The 20,449-nt window shown below is 33.7% G+C and overlaps 1 protein-coding gene across 1 annotated transcript in view; it reads left to right on the plus strand.

Moving 5' to 3' along the window:
• Nucleotides 1–4,132: 4,132 nt before the first annotated feature.
• LOC132732419 (paladin-like) overlaps nt 4,133–20,449 on the plus strand; it is a 34,221-nt gene continuing 17,904 nt past the window's right edge. Inside the window, exons 1-5 of the mRNA XM_060718834.1 lie at nt 4,133–4,262; nt 6,597–6,736; nt 8,071–8,194; nt 14,826–14,927; nt 19,733–19,843. Coding sequence (XP_060574817.1) covers nt 4,152–4,262; nt 6,597–6,736; nt 8,071–8,194; nt 14,826–14,927; nt 19,733–19,843 — 588 coding nt within the window. The 5' untranslated portion in view covers nt 4,133–4,151. The remainder of the gene's footprint in view (nt 4,263–6,596; nt 6,737–8,070; nt 8,195–14,825; nt 14,928–19,732; nt 19,844–20,449) is intronic.

Below are 20,449 nucleotides of genomic sequence, written 5' to 3' on the forward strand. Positions count from 1 at the left end.
TCAAAAGACATGAAAAAAACTCAATACCCACTGCAAATCTCAAAAGACATGGAAAAAAAACTCGACATGGCAAATCTCAATAGACATGGCAAATCTATAAAGAAATGACACATCGCAATAGACATGACAAATCTCAATAGACATGACAAATCTAAATAGACTTGAGAAATTTTAAAAGAGATGGCCTGAATCTCAATAGACATGAAAAAACTCAATAGACATGGCAAATCGCAATTGACATGGCAAATCTTGATATACTTGAAAAATTTCAAAAGAAATGGCCAATCTCAATAGACATGGCAAATCTCAAAAGACATAAAAAACTCAATAGACATGGCAAATCACAATTGAAATGGTAAATCTCTATTGACATGGCAAATCTCAATAGACATAGCTAATCTTTATTGACATGATAAATCTCAATAGACATGACAAATCTCAATAGACATGACAAATCTCAAAAGAAATGACAAAAATCTCGATAGACATAACCAATCTGGATAAACTTGAGAAATTTCAAAAGAAATGGCAAATCTCAATAGACATGGCCAATCCCAATTGACATGAAAAATCTCAATAGAAATGGCAAATCCCAATAGATTTAAGTCTCTAAATACATAAGTAGTCTTGATGGACATGACAAATCTCAAAAGATTCAAAAAACATTTCAATAATTTACTTATAAACCAGTTATATATCTTGTTTGCTTTGACAAAGTAACAAATTCCCTTGTTAACTGTGATATTAAAATTTTCATTTTTACGATATATTTTTGCCTGAAATTAAGTATCAAAGTAGGCGGAATAACTAATTTGAAAATACTCAGAGGGGGTAATTTCAGTTTTATTGGCAGCCTGCATTTCTGTTTGCTTTCTACTTGAAATAAATTGATGGAAATTAACCAGTAAAATTGACATTTTCTCTGAAATATTAGATATTTAAAATGTGCTTGAATGAAAGGTTTGATATTCAATAGTAAATTACACTTTTAAGGATTATGTAATTATAAATTTAAAGAGAGGGAAGACCCATAAACAAGTTATAAAAGAGCTTTACTGGGGTCAAAAACATAGCCTAAAACAAAAAATTTCAAATTCTTACATAGATCAAGTGCAACACTAACAATGGAAAAAATCTACAAATGATTATAAGATATAAACTCAAAATTGAATTGAATATAATTTTTTTGTGTACGATTCTTAGCCTGCTTTTAGATTTTTTGGTCATTTTGAACAATAGAAATTATAATTCTGGATAAGCAGGGTGAGAGATTGATCTGTCAGATGTGCATCAAGACCTACATAAAATGGTACAGAAATCTTAGGGAAAAATATCTCCAGTCTTGTCATGTTAAAAATTCAGTGGAGTCCCATTTTCCCCAAGATGTTCAGCTAGTAGGCAATCAATTTCTTTGCTTTGAATACTAGGAATTGATGATTTTTATTTTTTGTGGATGACCTTTGTAATGAATCTTTTGGCCTTGTGACTAATAATTATACTGCTATTAAATTGGTAATACATGTATTCTTAAGGTATTATGACCCTAATGGGCACTATCAGGAACTAAAAAATTGACACCATAAGTCAGATGTATACCTTAAAGTACACCTGTATGCAAAATTTAAACAAAGTTTACCGTACGGAAATCAAGTTATGGCCACTTTTCTGAACTCAAGCTAGGATGTTATGAGGGCCCTTTTTTAGAAAGTAGGAACCTTTAAATAATCTGCAATAACATTCTAATGAAAAATGTTTTCCCATTAATTTTTGGAAAGAAACAAATAGTACCATTCAGCTAACAATCCAAATAAGCAAAATTATGGTTTCTACTTAAAATCTGTATAAAAATGTTACCCTACCCCACCCATTTTTACCACGTGTCTGACCATTTTTCTACTTGGGAGCCTAATTATACCCCCGCACAACAAAGTTGTAAGGGGGGTATACTGGAATCAGCTTGTCCGTCCGTCCGGCCGTCCGGCCGTCCGTCCGGCCGTCGGTTTTTTCTTGTCCGCCCAATAACTTAAGATTCCTTTGACCCTTAGTCTTCATATTTGGCATGGAGGTTAGTCATGATTAGTAGATGACCCCTATTGATTTTGAGGTCACTAGGTCAAAGGTCAAGGTCACAGGGGCCTTGACTTCAAAAAGCTTGTCCGCCCAATAACTTAAGATTCCTTTGACCCTTAGTCTTCATATTTGGCATGGAGGTTAGTCATGATTAGTAGATGACCCCTATTGATTTTGAGGTCACTAGGTCAAAGGTCAAGGTCACAGGGGCCTTGACTTCAAAAAGCTTGTCCGCCCAATAACTTAAGATTCCTTTGACCCTTAGTCTTCATATTTGGCATGGAGGTTAGTCATGATTAGAAGATGACCCCTATTGATTTTGAGGTCACTAGGTCAAAGGTCAAGGTCACAGGGGCCTTGACTTCAAAAAGCTTGTCCGCCCAATAACTTAAGATTCCTTTGACCCTTAGTCTTCATATTTGGCATGGAGGTTTGTCATGATTAGAAGATGACCCCTATTGATTTTGAGGTCACTAGGTCAAAGGTCACAGGGGCCTCGACTTCTAAAAGCTTGTCCGCCCAATAACTTAAGATTCCTTTGACCCTTAGTCTTCATATTTGGCATGGAGGTTAGTCATGATTAGAAGATGACCCCTATTGATTTTGAGGTCACTAGGTCAAAGGTCAAGGTCACATGGCCCTTGACTTCAAAAAGCTTGTCCGCCCAATAACTTAAGATTCCTTTGACCCTAAGTCTTCATATTTGGCATGGAGGTTAGTCATGATTAGAAGATGACCCCTATTGATTTTGAGGTCACTTGGTCAAAGGTCAAGGTCACAGGGGCCTTGACTTCAAAAGGCTTGTCCGCCCAATAACTTAAGATTCCTTTGACCAACAGTCTTCATATTTGGCATGGAGGTTAGTCATGATTAGTAGATGACCCCTATTGATTTTGATGTCACCAGGTCAAAGGTCAAGGTCACAGGGGCCTTGACTTCAAAAAGCTTTTCCGCCCAATAACTTAAGATTCCTTTGACCTACAGTTGTCATATTTGGCATGGAGGTTAGTCATGATTAGTAAATGACCCCTATTGATTTGAGGTCACTAGGTCAAAGGTCAAGGTCACAGGGACTTTGACTTCAAAAACTTTGTCTACCCAATAACTTTAGATTCCTTTGACCCACAGTCTTCATATTTGGCATGGATGTTGATCATGATTAGTAGATGACCCCTTTTTGATTTTGAGGTCACTGGATCAAAGGTCAAGGTCATAGGGACTTTGACTTCAAAAAGTTTGTCTACCCATTAACTTAAGATTCCTTTGACCCACAGTCTTCATATTTGGTATGGATGTTGATCATGACTATAAGGTGACCCCTATTGATTTTGAGGTCACTGGGTCAAAGGTCAAGGTCACAGGGACCTTGACAAAAAAAAAGCTTTTCTTCTCAATTGCTAAAGAATGTCGTGTCTGCAATGATTTGATTTTGACATTTTCACATTTGAAGCATGTAGAATACATAACTTAGCAATGCACTGTCTTAGTAACCTCAGATTTGGCAGGGAGGTTGTTCTTGAGCTCATAATGGCCACTGTTGATTCTGACAAAGTGGTATGCGGGGGTATTCAAGCCATGATAGTGGCAGTTCTAGTTTAAAAAAAAATTAAAATTTACCCAAATGAGTGCCTGTTTTCAAAGTTTCCCTAAATTTTTAAAAAAGTATATTGGTTGATCTTGTAAAATATGAAATACTTTTACCGTCTAGTTTTGATTATATTACACTTTGAAAATATCAGGTACCATATTTATTACTAGATTTAGCATAATTTAGCCAATAAATACCTATATAAATTAAAAAATCAAAATTAAACACTTTTTTCTTTCCAAATGGGACATGGGAGATACATAAATAATGTTAAAAGAAAAAAAGAAAGAAAAAAAAAGTTGGCCCTTCTGGGGATTGAACCCATGTCCCTCATTTTCAATGTAGTTAACAGTAGTTCTAGCCTATTTGAATACTCTTCAGAGCGGAGGTAATGCATTAGGGTGCTAATACCTTAACCAGTATTAAAGATACATACACAAAAATTTAACTCGGATAACATATGAGTGTTTAACATTTACAATTAGGGAGTAAAATGATTTTACATAAAATTATTGTTTTGAATTTCAGATATCGCAGACTCTGCTTCCCACTAGAGGGCGCTCCACCTGACTTAGAAGTGGACCATTTCATCTCTATAGCTCAGGTATAACAATTTTCTAGTTGAATGAATTTGTTCTAACTGTCGTATTAAAGTATAGAATGAATTTGTTCTGACTGTCGTATTAAAGTATAACCATTTAAATGCTAGGGATAATAATGTATGTCCTACACCAATAGTATAGAGCCAAGACAGTCTTACTCAAAGCGCCGGTTTGTGCTTAAATTGTAACCAGTGGCGGCATAGCCAAGTCGTTAACATGACTGTCAGACTAGTACTCTAGCTATTAGAATTGCTGGCTGCTTGTGTTCAAACCCTGTCAGGGGCAAGGCAAGAAACTTTTCACTCATTGCTTAGTACTGGTTGGTTCCAGAGAAAGATCAGAGAGTGTTGAAAATGATCAGTTGTTGCCACCAGTCAAGAGCTAGGCCAGCCTCATTCAGCTCATCTAAGTAATCTGATTATAGACTGTACAATGTTACAGCTTTTTTTTGTATTGAAAATCCTTGAACGAACTGTCTAAAGCAGGCCAAATCCGTTACAAAAAAGCTAGAGTAATGGCATATACTGATAAATATAAAAGTACAGGTACAATCTATGACTAGAGTATAACAGCATAATTTTAAAGAAGTACAGATATGATCCCCATGATTCTGGAAATAATATATTGTCGTTTAAAGGTTTATGTTTGTTTCATGGTAAAGAATCAATATCCTTTCACGTATAAAGATGAGCCATTACAGAGAAAGGGGAATTCTGGGAAATGTTATTTAATGTCCCCAATGCCTCATGGTATAAAAATATTTTGTCTTATTTTCTCACGTATGACAAAATTCTGATAAATTATACAAAGAAACATATTTATTTACAAGAGAAACTTACTATGGATTCATTATAAATTTTCTGCTTTTTATCAGAAATAGATGTGAAATTTAAACAGTTCTACATAAAAAGTTTGTTTCACTGGTTGTTATCTAGTCATAAACATTATGACATAAAGTTTAGTTGCTTGGAAATAATAAAAAATATTATTTTATGTATTTAAATGGGGAGAAAACATGAGATTGTAACTAACATTTCCAGAGTTCATGATTTTTTTTTAGATTTACATACTGTAAAATGTAAGATTTAATTCCCCATATACTGCCACATTAGCATCAAATTTGAAATCAGAACTATAGAGCCTAGTATGTCTGAAAATACCAGGATGCTGTTTCAGAGATTTCTGTGATAGCCATTAATCAAATCTTTAGCTATGAGTGCCAGCTCTAGAATTCTTGTATGATATTACTTCATAGAAATTGATTGAATGTTTATTATAAATGATGAATTAATGATCATTCAATGTCATAAGATGACATGAAACAATTTTAGATATGGCAGAATATCTTCTACCGTGTGGAAGCAAATGAATTAATGTTCCTTTAATGTCTCGACGTTTGCATAACATGATAATTATTCAAATACTTGTATGAAGTGATCTACTTAGTATTTAATGCACATGAGATCATGTGATTTATAAAAGGGATGTTAAAATAGAATCCTTGTTAAAAATGTCTTAACTTTAACCTATATTTCAGGTAATCTCAGATCACAGCTTTTTACGTAAACAATATTCCAATCGCTCAATAAAGAATAATAATAATTTTAATTTTTATAGAAAATGCCTAACTTGCTATAGAGATGGACCATTAGGTCATTGCTCACCTGAAACCACCATGCCTAACTTGCTATAGAGATGGACCATTAGGTCATTGCTCACCTGAAACCACCATGCCTAACTTGCTAAAGAGATGGAACATTAGGCCATTGCTCCCCTGAACCCACCATGCCTAACTTGCTATAGAGATGGAACATTAGGTCATTGCTCACCTGAAACCACCATGCCTAACTTGCTATAGAGATGGAACATTAGGTCATTGCTCACCTGAAACCACCATGCCTAACTTCCTTAAGAGATGGACCATTAGGCTATTATGCTTCCTTGAACCCACCATGCCTAACTTGCTATAGAGATGGAACATTAGGTCATTGCTCACCTGAAAACCATCATGCCTAACTTCCTTAAGAGATGGACCATTAGGCTATTGCTTCCTTGAACCCACCATGCCTAACTTGCTATAGAGATGGAACATTAGGTCATTGCTCACCTGAAACCAACATGTCTAACTTGCTAAAGATATAGACCATAAGTTCATTGCTCCCCTGAACCTACCTTGCCAAACTTGCTAAAGAGATGGGCCATTAATAGGCCATTGCTCCCCTGAAGATAGGTTCATTTATGTTAATGATGGATATATTTGGAGGAGTAAGGGTTGGGAAGTGCTTGGTTGACTGTTAGATGGTATCTAAAATTGAATTTATGTTATATTATTTTAGGATTCGTACTTGTCATCTAAAGACACTGCCCAGCCAGCAATGTTATTTACAGGTGAGAAAGGTGTGGGACGTGTCAATGTTGGTGCTGTGATGGGATATCTACTGCTGGCACAAAAAGATGCAGACACCACAAAACGGAGGTAATATTAGTGCTAATTTAATTAAAATGAAAGTTAAAAAAAAAATTTTTTTGTTGCTTATGAGGAAGCAACATTGAGTCAAATATAAAACATGGCAAAATGTTAAGGCTGCAAAATATTGCCATGACTGTAACCTTGATCATAATTTAACAGTGTGAAATGCTGTTTTTGGGGCACACTTGGCAAGAAATAAGGATGGTTTTAGTTTTTTCTGGCTGATAAAAGATGCATATTAATACAAAGTTACTTTCACTACCATCACAACAACAATTATAATAATAGCAATATTTAAATGATTTTTTGTCTTCATATTTTTTTCGTCTGGAGTTGGGAAATTTTTTATTTTGTTTATGGTTTCTTATGAATAAGCCCCTAGGTAATGATCAGTGAGACAGCACACACCTTGATTAATGAATGAACACAGCCACAGTCTCTAGCTACAGTCTCCACACTGATGAATATTTAGACATTTAATTATAGAATAGGGTGCTTTTAGATATATTGGAACATCATCCCAAAGGAAATAGAAGATGCTTTTAAAGCAGACTGGTACATAAAAGATAGATGTGAAGTCATCCCATTTGTGGATTAGAAGATCTAATATAGTGGGCAGCAGTCTGTTGTTGCGTGGTTTTTTGTTAGCATTGTCAGTTAAAGGCTTGATGAAGCAAATTCATTAATCTTGTTTGATCATCACTGCGGTTTTGGCTAATTTTGGAATGATAGTGGCGACTTTGTGGAAATGACAGATTGTTCTGTGGCTGATTAGACATTTTATTTGGATGCACCGGCTGACTTTTGATTGTATGGGACAATATGTACAATTCTCCCTATTTATTCATGCATCTAAATAAGTATGTCTGAGAATTGAATAGCTCAGTAGATGTCTGCTAATGATAACAAGGTTCAAGCCTCTATTACAGATTGAATACTTACTCCTGTTCGGCCTATTGCACAATAATATATACATATGTGAACAATCAGCAATGAAACAAGTGCTGCTAGAATGAATTCTATAGAAGTAACTGTTATACATTAAAACAAAAATGATGTGTATTATTTATTCTTTATTTTTTGGCAACTTGAGTTAAAATCTTAACTTAGTAGGGAAAATTTCATTTTATGGGAGAATTTTAAAATAAGTACTGACTGAGTATCAAACAGTGCAGACCATAGTCAGAAAGCATGAATGTGCTGGCTGATCTTGGTCTGCTCTGTTTTTATGGATAGATTTAGTTCTCGCTTTCAGGATAACATAGAGCAGATAACCTGGATTTACTTTGAATTTACATTTTTGTCAAATACACATTTAATTTGTTCTGAATTCTTTTCAGACCCAGTTCTGCAGCGTCTAGGCACAATAGAATGACAGAAACTGATCTACAAGAACAGGGCTATTTTAGAGCCATTACAAAGCTTGTGTCCCTGCTTGACAATGGCAACACCATTAAACATCAGGTAAGGTCAAAATATAGGACAAGCATTGTGGCCATTTCTTGTCAAGTATTAAAGATATTTGCTAGAAACTTCACAACATTTTTTTTCCATCATGATTGCAGGATACTTATAGTTTGGATTTTTTTTTCTGAAATATTCCCCTTTTTTTTAACATCTAGAAATATCTGGCATTTATTTACCTTGATAGACTCACCATGTTTAGTATGGTGTCTCTCACCATTGCTTTTATCTATAGTTCTTATATGACAGCTCATGTCTGTATTTGTATGGAATGAAATCTTTAGAAAATGATTATGTAATCTCGGAAATAAAAACATGTAGTAGTTGTAAGTTATTGTGTTATCAGTAGATCAGTATTATTTGATACATTTAAAGAAATAATACACACCAGTCAGTCAGTTACTATTTAAATATAATTATGCAATACTCGGATTTCATGTGATATATCCCACTGATTCACCTCCTGTGCCACTTATATTTTCATCCAAAGAAGTATTATCAGTTTGTTTACATGGCTGGCAGTGTGACAGCTGACTTGTTTTAAAACTCCCCTTGAGAGAATCAATCTTTGCCACAACTTTTTGTCTTATTTTATTTAAATGTAGAACAAAAAAAAATGAACATTGTTTGTTATGACAATAGAAACATGTGCCTACAAAACTATTTTTGTTTGAATTAATATGCTTGTTTTCTCTGCATGGAGATTTTAATTGTTTTATTGCATGACAATCAGAATTCTAATAAAATTGAAACAGACAATATCTCTCTCCATTTACTACTGACTTTATGTAATAGACTTTACTTGCATTGATTTTAGAAAATGTCCTTGTTAATTTAAACCTTGACCCTTGCAAGTTTGCAACCATTGCAGACCAAGATCAGCCAACACATCCATGCAGCAGGGAGTGTCCACTCTTATTTTTGAGTAATTGCCGACAGTCAAGCAACAAAAATTGTAGCCATCTTGTAGAATTTAGTACCTACTTAAACTGCAGGCTCTGAATAAATTTTTACAATCCCAGGTGTTGTCTGATGATGGTCTGCACTGTTTGCTTTTCAGTCAGTACTTATTTTGATGGATGTTGCAGCATGGCCAAGTTGTTAACGCGTTTGACTTGAAATTTAATGATTGCCAGCCACATGGGTTCAAACCCTGTCAGGGGCAAGTTAAAATAGCAAGTCAGAAGGAAACTATCTGGCTAGCCTTATATGGGTTTGTGGTTCAGTTCTGGTGCACTCTTTTATCTGAAACAATGCACATAGGGGCAGCTGAGTTCTAGATCCTCTTCTAGTACTGGAAAAAAGCCTATGATTGTAAACCTTATAGACTCTCTAGTTAAAGAGACTCTACAGACTAGATCTCTACTTGTGATCTATTTTAGCCTGTCATTATTGTATTCTAGCATATTGAAAATTTATCAATTTATTGGACACCAAACAGAATTGTGACAAATTAATGCAGACAATGCTTTACCATACATCCCAGTTATATTAAATGATGCATATCAAAATAGGAATCAGATTGTCTGTCTGCAGCTACTCAATTTGCTGTGTGACATTTTCAGTTATATATTTGATATGCCTTAAAGTAATAGTAGCTACTGCATTTAAGTAATGAACGAACCATCTCTGTAACATGTCTATTTTATTGGATAGTAGAAATATCATGTCCCTCTGTTAAAATTTACTGTTATGAAAAGTTAAAATTTTACATTATTTAGGTAAGTTGTATTCATTTCTTACCAGTAAGCATTTTTGAAAATTAAATAAATCTTGACCAATTTAGTTTTGTAAATTCTTCCTAATTCATGCTTGTCAATCGAGTATTTGAAATTATTTTTATATCTATAAACAATAGATTGGCTAGACTGATTAATTAACGCCAATTTACCAAAGAACATGTTACAATGATTAAAGTGGATTGGTCTATAATGTAAACATTATCATGTTGATAGTATTAAGTATTAAACATTACAACAAACCATGAAAGAATTATATATGAATGTTGTTTGCAATTGTGAGATACATGATCCAATATTACAAATATAATATTATAATCATATAGCAGCCAATAAATTGTTCCAGAACAAAATATTATTTTGCATCATATTTTAATGTTCATACTAAATCTTTTAAAGCTTCATCAACAATATTTGCAAGCGATATTTATGACAATATCCATATGATAATTTTTATATTTTTCATTAATACTGTACTTGGAATACTTGTTGAAAATGTGCAAATTGTAGACCACTTTAAAATTCATTTGAAGTACAGTACAAAAAAGTCTGAAACACTAAATTAATAATCAAGGTTGCCCAGAAAATTTAAGTAATAATCAAATGAATAATGATAGAAATGGAACATGTAATTTTAGGGGAGTTCCTTAAGTCCATCAGTAAATAAGTGTTGGAGGGGTTCTTTGCCGAGGGGTACATGCACTGTAGATTTTTTCTTTGCTTTATTGCAAATTGAACACATCGCTAATATTAAAAAATTATCTTAATGTTTGAAACATTCTGACATGATAATTCACATGCCAGTTCTAACAAAAGTAACATTTATACTTTGTTCAGTAATTTTTGGAATCGAAAATGACAACATTTTTATGATTTAATCGCGGAATAATAATTACAACATTATACCAAAATGAGTGCATGCAATTGATTTACAATGACGTTTTAATGCATACTCGACCTATAATTTTGTCGTGATCATGATCTCAGAATGGCTTTAACGCATCACAATAATTACAGAAATACATTATATGAATTAAACCATTCATATGATATTGTTAAGATGATTTCAAATTAAAAATGAAAAAAAAAATTTTTTGAAGGGATTTTGAAATAACTAAGGTATAATTTTGTGGCACATGAGGAAAACTTGTCTCACATATAAGCCAGGATATCAGATTGAAGGTGAAGGTCAATGTCAAAATAATGTAGTACATGGGTACTAGTTTTTGTCAGTCATTCGTAAATGCTTTTTGCACTAATTGGGCTTACTGTCTTGGTTTTAGTTCAATACCTATTTCCCCCATGAATTAATAATACTGACATGTTATAATTATCTTGGTCTTGGTGAATGGACTGATTTCTGAATGTCTATAATTAGGTGTGCATTAGATTTGTACAAACAAATATCATCTGACATATTATTACTTTGGAACAAAATGATATGTTTATTTAATCACTATAATTATCATCATTAGAGCCTTACAAGTCACTTAGAATGTATAATATTTCCATATAAATACCTTGTAATTATTTTCTGAGCAGGCATGCAAGGAAAAAGGAGAGGGGTCAAACAGACGAGAATATCCACTCCTACAAAAGACAATCCCACAACATCATTGATTTAACCTGCAACATTCGTTATTGTACATATCTTTCATAAATTGATTCAGAAGTAATTTATCTCATATTTCAAAAACAAGGAATTACTAGTCACAATCTGTTTTTATGCTCCCGGAAAAATTTCGGGGGAGCATATAGTCGCCGCCTTGTCCGTCTGTCCTTCCGTCTTTCCGTCCGTCCCCTTACAACAAGAGGTATCAACATGAAACTTTGTAGGTAGATAGATCTCATTGAGTAGGTGTGCAGTGCACAAGAACCATAACTCTGCCTTGCCTAATTTTTGAATTATTCCCCTTTGTTTATTTTTACACTTTGAACTTTGTCCGGGACATAACTCTAAAAGTATAAGAGGTATCAACATGAAACTTTGTAGGTAGATAGATCTCATTGAGTAGGTGTGCAGTGCACAAGAACCGTAACTCTGCCTTGCCTAATTTTTGAATTATCCCCCTTTGTTTATTTTACACTTTGAACTTTGTCCAGGACATAACTCTAAAACTATAATAGGTATCAACATGAAACTTTGTAGGTAGATAGATCTCATTGAGTAGGTGTGCAGTGAACAAGAACCTTAACTCTGCCTTGCCTAATTTTTGAATTATCCCCCTTTGTTTATTTTTACACTTTGAACTTTGTCCGGGACATAACTCTAAATGTATAAGAGATATCAACATGAAACTTTGTAGGTAGATAGATCTCATTGAGTAAGTTTGCAGTGCACAAGAACCGTAACTCTGCCTTGCCTAATTTTTGAATTATCCCCCTTTGTTTATTTTACACTTTGAACTTTGTCCAGGACATAACTCTAAAACTATAATAGGTATCAACATGAAACTTTGTAGGTAGATAGATCTCATTGAGTAGGTGTGCAGTGAACAAGAACCTTAACTCTGCCTTGCCTAATTTTTGAATTATCCCCCTTTGTTTATTTTTACACTTTGAACTTTGTCCGGGACATAACTCTAAATGTATAAGAGATATCAACATGAAACTTTGTAGGTAGATAGATCTCATTGAGTAAGTTTGCAGTGCACAAGAACTGTAACACTGTCTTGCCTACTTTTGGAGTTATTGCCCTTTGTTCATTTTGACAATTTGAACTTTGTCCGGGACATAACTCTAAAATTATAAGAGATATCAACATGAAACTTTGTAGATAGATAGGTCTCATTGGGTGGAAGTGCAGTGCTTAAGAATCATTACTCTGCCTTGCCTTATTTTGAAGTAATTGCCCTTTGTTTATTTTTACTTTTTGACTTTTGTCTGGGGCATAACTTTAAAACTATTAGAGATATCAACATGAAACATTGTAGGTAGCTAGATATAATTGGATAGAACTGCAATGCTTAAAGAACCTAAACAAAGCCTAAACTAATTTTTTGAGTTATTGCCCTTTGTTCATTTTTACACTTTGAATTTTACCCGGGACATAACTATGATATCATCAGGAAACTTAATAGATAGATAGATCTTATTGAATAGAAGTGCAGTGCAAAAAACATAACTCCGCCTTGCCTAATTTTGGAGTTTTTGCCCTTTGTTCATTTTTTATACTTTCCTGTGTCCAGAACCTTCTCGTGGAGCATCACCCGGTTCAACCGGTTCTTGTGTTTATTCTGATAATATGAAATCTTGGAAAAAATATAACAGGACCAGCAAGTGCAGACTAGATAAGGGGTCTAACATTGGGGTACAACTGACAACTGATTGATCGATAAGCATAGAGCATACAGTAATGCTGTTATTATTAAAAAATAAATATTTGATAAATATTCATATTAATATCATGATAAATTTCATTTTAACTATGAATTTTACTAACACCAGTTGTCATTTAAATTCTCTTAATGAATGCATGTATAGCCATACTGGATGTATGTATAGCCATACTGGATGTATGTATAGCCATACTGGATCTATGTATAGCCATACTGGATGTATTTATAGCTGTACTGGATGTATGTATAGCTGTACTGGATGTATGTATAGCCATACTGGATGTATGTATAGCCATACTGGATGCATGTATAGCCATACTGGATGTATGTATAGCCATACTGGATGTATGTATAGCTGTACTGGATGTATGTATAGCCATACTGGATGTATGTATAGCCATACTGGATGTATGTATAGCTGTACTGGATGTATGTATAGCCATACTGGATGTATGTATAGCTGTACTGGATGTATGTATAGCCATACTGGATGCATGTATAGCCTATTAGATGCATGTATAGCTGTACTGGATGCATGTATAGCAGTACTTGATGCATGTATAGCAGTAATGTTCAATGTATCCTACAATGTATGTTTAGCCACAAGGATGTATGTAAATAATGAGGTATAAAACCATGATAGATAATGTAAAGCCATGTTTAGCCATGATTGATGTATTGAGATTCTAATATTTAACTGTGAGAGTTCAAAAAAGTGTGTGGTTTTCAATGCATAAATAAGGTGGTATTTAAAACCTAGATATAAATGACACTGGGGCTTAAAGACTTATGAAAATTATGAAACATATGGGATTTTTCATTTTGCTCTACATTTTGCAATTTGTTTTTGTTGTAGATAATCCCAAGAGACATTTACGATATTACAGAATTAAGAAAAGAAAAGACTACATTAATCTAAGTATTGATAGATAAATCATATTCATACTAACACTTTTGTAATGTTAATAGGAACAAGTTAGTTACAATCCCTGCTGAGATATCTTAGGAATCTTAAACTATGACAGTAATTAGTAGGATCAGTTTTCCTAACATAAGAAATTCTCTACGATACAGTTCTGTCATTAATATTTTATCAAGGTTGACAAAATAAAAGGAAACTTTGTTTATATTTATGTCATGCACATGGCCAATACAATTTTATGAACTGAATGAGAGTGTATTGTTTTTAATATATATATTCAATGCAATATTTTATGATATTGTAACACATATACTTGATGCCATATTTGTTTTTTTATTTATTTTTCAAAACTTTCATTGCCGTTTTCAAAGGTTTTGTTCCCAAGATCTATTATAAAAATGAACTATTGCAATATTCATGTTTTCAGTTTTTATACAGAAACTGATATCATTCTCAAAATGCTGATTAAGGCATGGCAACAGACATGCAGTTTATTGCTCACAGAAACAAAGGCTTGTCTCAGACAGCGATTGAACCCACGCAACCAGCAATCCTTAGATTACTAGTCTGACACGTTAACCACATCACACCCGCGGTATTTAAAATGCAATGTAAAAATTTGTTACTTTCAGGTTGACATGGCAATTGATAACTGTTGCACAACACACAACTTGAGAACAGAGATCATGATTGCAAAGAAAAAACTGGTAGAAATGCAAGCAGATCATGATGCTGTATGTATTTACTTTATTGGTTTAGCATTAGATTTATACATACCACAGTAACAACTGCCTTTAGAAATGGGGATTTTATGTTGTATTGACAACAAGTTGAAATTTGATAAATAATTTGTAACATGATATGTAATAAGTTGACATTTCCGCAATGTGTATCTATTGTACTCTCAAATTAATATTGTATTTAAATATGATGAAAATGCTGAATTCATGCTATAAGGGCAATGTGTTGATCACTCCAATGTTAAGAGTAGTGCACATGAATCTTTATTTGTACCCTGGAGAAAAAAATAGTCCCTGATAACAGATACATTAATTTTGTTTATGCATAAGAATCAAACTATAATTGTAGCAATTATTTATTGACATAATAATAATAATTATTTTCTGTAAGCTTGCAGTGGAATTTTGCAAAGATTTTACTGGGAGCACATGTTCTAGAATTTTTTGTTTGATATTTTTTCATTAGTGATTATTGACACATTTTGTTATATGCCCGAAAGGGCATATAATGTTATACCCCCTGGTGTCCGTCTGTCTGTCCGTCCGTCCGTCTGTCCGTCCGTACGTCCGTCCGTTAGCAATTTGGTTTCCGGAGCATAACTTAAGTTCCATTTGGCCCACAATGTTCAAACTTCATAGGATGATTGTCCATATTGGGTAGAAGACCCCTATTGATTTTGGGGTCAAAAGGTCAAAGGTCAAGGTCACTATGACCTTAAAACTGAAAACAGTTTCCGGAGCATAACTTAAGTTCCATTCGACCCACAATGTTCAAACTTCATAGGATGATTGTCCATATTGGGTTGAAGACCCCTATTGATTTTGGGGTCAAAAGGTCAAAGGTCAAGGTCACTATTACCTTGATACTGAAAACAGTTTCCGGAGCATAACTTAAGTTCCAATTGACCCACAATGTTCAAACTTGATAGGATGATTGTCCATAGTGGGTAGAAGACCCCTATTGATTTTGGGGTCAAAAGGTCAAAGGTCAAGGTCACTATGACCTTGATACTGGAAACAGTTTCGGAGCATAACTTAAGTTCCAATTGACCCACAATATTCAAACTTCATAGGATAATTGGCCATATTGGGGTAGAAGAACCCTATTGATTTTGGGGTCACAAGGTCAAAGGTCAAGGTCACTATTACCTTGATACTGGAAACAGTTTCCGGAGCATAACTTAAGTTCCATTTGGCCCACAGTGTTCAAACTTCATAGGATGATTGTCCATATTGGGTAGATGACCCTATTGATTTTGGGGTCAAAATGTCAAGGGTCAAAGGCCACTATATCCTTAAAACTGAACACAGTTTCCGGAGCTTAACTTAAGTTCCATTTGGCCCACAATATTCAAACTTCATAGGATGATTGTCCATATTGGGCAAAAGACCCCTATTGATTTTGGGGTCACAAGGTCAAAGGTCAAGGTCACAATTACCTTAAAACCAAAAACAATTTCCGGAGCATAACGTAAGTTCCATTTGGCCCACAATATTCAAACTTCATAGGATGATTGGCCATATTGGGTAGAAGACCCCTATTGATTTTGGGGTCACAAGGTCAAAGGTCAAGGTCACTATGACCTTAAAACTGAAAACAGTTTCCGGAGCATAATTTAAGGTCCATTTGGCTGCCAGTGTTCAAACTTCTTAGGATGATTGTCCATATAAGGTAGAAGACTCCTAATGATTTTGGGGTCACAAGGTCAAAGGTTAAGGTCATTATAAATAACTTAAGTATTAATCAACCTACAGCTGTAAAATTTTATAGGATGAACAGCGAATTCCCATGTCTTACAAATGCTTCATCCTTACTAAAAAAAAAACACTTTCGGGCATATAATGCTCCGCCTAGCGGTGCTCTTGTTATTAAAGTGTTAATGTTAATAGTTTACGATGAGTTTATAATGCCCGATTGTATAATGTAACTATCGGATGATGATTTTAGAATGTGTGTTTTTCTTTCTGTCATGATTGATAGTTTTATGTAAACTGATTAAGTTGCACTTTCAAATTTTATCGCACTTCTGCTACCACAGACAAGATGGGCAAAAAGCCTTTTGACAGCTCTAGAAGATCCTGAAAGTGGATAATACAAAGCCTTACTTTTGTCTGCTATTTTACTAGATTATTTTAAAACTTTTAAGAATACAAATCAATGTATTTATCTTTATTTGAAATTTTTTTTGGGGTGATGGGGAGGGTCAAGATTAATTTTACTTTGAAATTATGTCATACTTATGTACCCTGATGACCTGGATATTTTTAAAAGCTTATTAATATAATTATGTCTCCCCCACCTCGGGGGGAGACATATTGTTTTTGCCCTGTCCGTCCGTCAGTCCGTCCGTCCGTCAGTCCGTCCATTCTTCGTTTCCGGACGATAACTAGAGTTCCTTTTGACCTACAGCCCTCAAACTTCATAGGATGATTGGTCTTATAGAGCTGATGATCCCTATTGTTTTTGGGGTCAGTAGGTCAAAGGTCAAGGTCACACTGACCGTTGGTCAATTTCTCGTTTCCGGATGATAACTAGAGTTCCTTTAGACCTACAGACCTCAAACTTCATAGGATGATTGGTCTTATTGAGCAGATGATCCCTATTGTTTTTGGGGTCAGTAGTTCAAAGGTCAAGGTCACAGTGACCGTTGGTCAATTTCTCGTTTCCGGATGATAACTAGAGTTCCTTTTGACCTACAGCCCTCAAACTTCATAGGATGATTGGTCTTATAGAGCAGATGATCCCTATTGTTTTTTGGGGTCAGTAGGTCAAAGGTCAAGGTCACAGTGACCGTTGGTCAATTTCTCATTTCCGGATGATAACTAGAGTTCCTTTTGACCTACAACCCTCAAACTTCATAGGATGATTGGTCTTATTAATCAAATGATCCCTATTGTTTTAATGGTCAGTAGGTCAAAGGTCAAGGTCACAGCGACCGTTGGTTAATTTCTCCTTTCCGGATGATAACTAGAGTTCCTTTAGACCTACAACCCTCAAACTTCATAGGATGATTGGTCTTATTGAGCAGATGATCCCTCTTGTTTATGGGGTCAGTAGGTCAAAGGTTAAGGTCACAGTGACCATTGGTCATTTTCTCATTTCCGGATTTCTCCAGTTCCATTCCTGTTTCCATTCACAGTTATTCTCAGCAGTGGGGGAGACATGCGCTTTTTTACAAAAGCATCCTCTAGTTTTAAAAGGATTGCAAAATAATATTTTTCTTGTAACAAAGTGAAACATTGTAAAGTACACTCATAATTTTACATGAATTTTTCAGTAGGTTTTTCAAAATTGAACCTATAGAGACTAATAGATATAAGATAATAAGCATAGTTTATTAATAATTTATATGAAAAAAGTCACTTGATCACAAGTCAAGATAACAAGTAGATTGATTTGAATGATCAACTGCACATGTTTTTCATAGTTACTAGATATTTAATTATCATGAATTAAATAGAGGAACTTTTGGTTTCGACATTCAGTTGGTCAAAAGTTTAAATGAAAGTTTTAGTTAAAGACAGATTGAAACATCAGGTTGAAGGTCAAATAAAATTAAAGTCAAGGCCAGTTATAGATATAATGTTTAATGTAAATATTTGAATTTTTTAGTTTGTTGTAAATTAGATTTTCAAGTTCAAGATCAAATAGTTAAACAAGTTCAATGTCAATTTATAATTTCAAGGTTTAATACCTATTGTGTCATGAAAACATGGAAGGTCAGGGTTGAAGGTCAAAGTAATAAAAACAACCTGTTTAGTCGAAGATTCCTCTTCCTTGTATTTGTTTACAATGAAGTAATACATCAAGTATTGTCTATTTTGAATCCTTGAATCATTTGTCAGTCTGGGAGAAGATATTGCTATATAAAATGTGACTTGTAGACAAATGGCAAACAATTTATACTGTTAATTCTGTATCTTTATACTGAGATAATGTCTTGTTGTATCCTAGCCAGATACACTGATTGATAACCGAATAAATACTTATATCTTAGAAAATCTGTCTCCGCAAGTAACCTTTAAAATTTGATTATGTGATGGTACATCAGTTCTATTGGATTAAATTTGTTTGTGATAATTCTTTTTGACAAATAGAAAAGTTTATAAGTGAATGAAAAAAACTTGGTAGTGGGAAAAAATGTCTTCAGTAGTCTAGCTTGTAAAATGCAGACAAATTTAATTTATAAAAGTAGATAAAAGTATGGTGAATGTTCCATGTTGTAATAACTTTTGTCCTTTTCTTCAACTTGGTATGAAACAATTATAATAAAATCTTTCTAATATATTTTATGGAGGAGTTGTACCATTGACTTTACATCATTATTAGGATTGAATTTTTACTATAAATATACAATACATAAACAAAAACAACAAAGTTATGACTAGGAAACATGTAAAATTAATTGAACAGTGAACATTATTTACAAGAAATATATTTTGTATACTGTACAGTAGTGTTAATATACTATAGTTTAATAATATATCATTTAGATGACTAACACATGTATGCACAAGATTTTGTACAAATCTTGTTGGCTGTGGCAGGGATTTTTGAAAATAATTGAATCTAGTAAAAGTATTTATTTAAAACTTAGCAATCATGATTGTGCCAAGCACTGTCATTTTGGTTAAAAAAAACCTTCTCATTTTCCTTCCTTACAAAAAATGTTTCTTCCTTACAAAACATTTTTCACCCTGGCAAAAACTTGTATAAAACTAAAGAAACAATGCTGTATGTTTTCCTGGTAATGGAACATATTGACATCATTTCATTCATTTATTTTCTTTATTTTCAGGGTTTTGCCTTTCAGAGTGAGAATGATATATTGGCTCAATACAGAAAGTGTGTGAACTATCTTAGCAGATATTTCTTTTTAATTTGCTTCAATGCCTATCTCTGTGATCAGGTAATGTATTTAACATCAGTTAATTTAATTTATTCTTAAAGGGAGACACAGGCAAAATTTTCATTTCTTTGTTTTGATATTTTCATTCATTATTTTGTATATGTCCTGAAAATGTATACACTAGGCAGTCACAGGGACAAAACTTTTGTACTTATAAAGAATAAAATGGTGGTTTCCTAACCTGACCCACGTGAGTCAGGTTACAGCGTTAAGATTTCACAATAGTTGTAACAGTGAACTCTGGAAACATTAAAGAACATGTCAAATGAATGCTTTAGACTTGTTTCAATTATACAATATCCACAATATCTGTTATTGTAACATCCAGGGTTTGTACAAGTCACATGACTTGTTTTAAAACCACTCGGTGATTCTGTAGGGGTCTAAATTTCGTTCAACATATATTGATATATTTACGCTTCAAACACAAAATATATAGAATTTAAACAGAAATTCATGCTGGGACTTTAAAAGATGTCATTTTAGCATGATTTGAGTACATTAGATCATTTTAATATTTTTGCCATTTATTTGCCTGAGTATCCCTTTAAAGCCAGCATTTATTTCTGTTTGATATTCCAAAAATGGTCAAGTGGTAACAAACTT

The sequence above is a fragment of the Ruditapes philippinarum genome, unplaced genomic scaffold, assembly GCF_026571515.1.
Source record: "Ruditapes philippinarum isolate M1 unplaced genomic scaffold, ASM2657151v2 ctg4582_1_1_1_1, whole genome shotgun sequence".
NCBI lineage: Eukaryota > Metazoa > Mollusca > Bivalvia > Venerida > Veneridae > Ruditapes > Ruditapes philippinarum.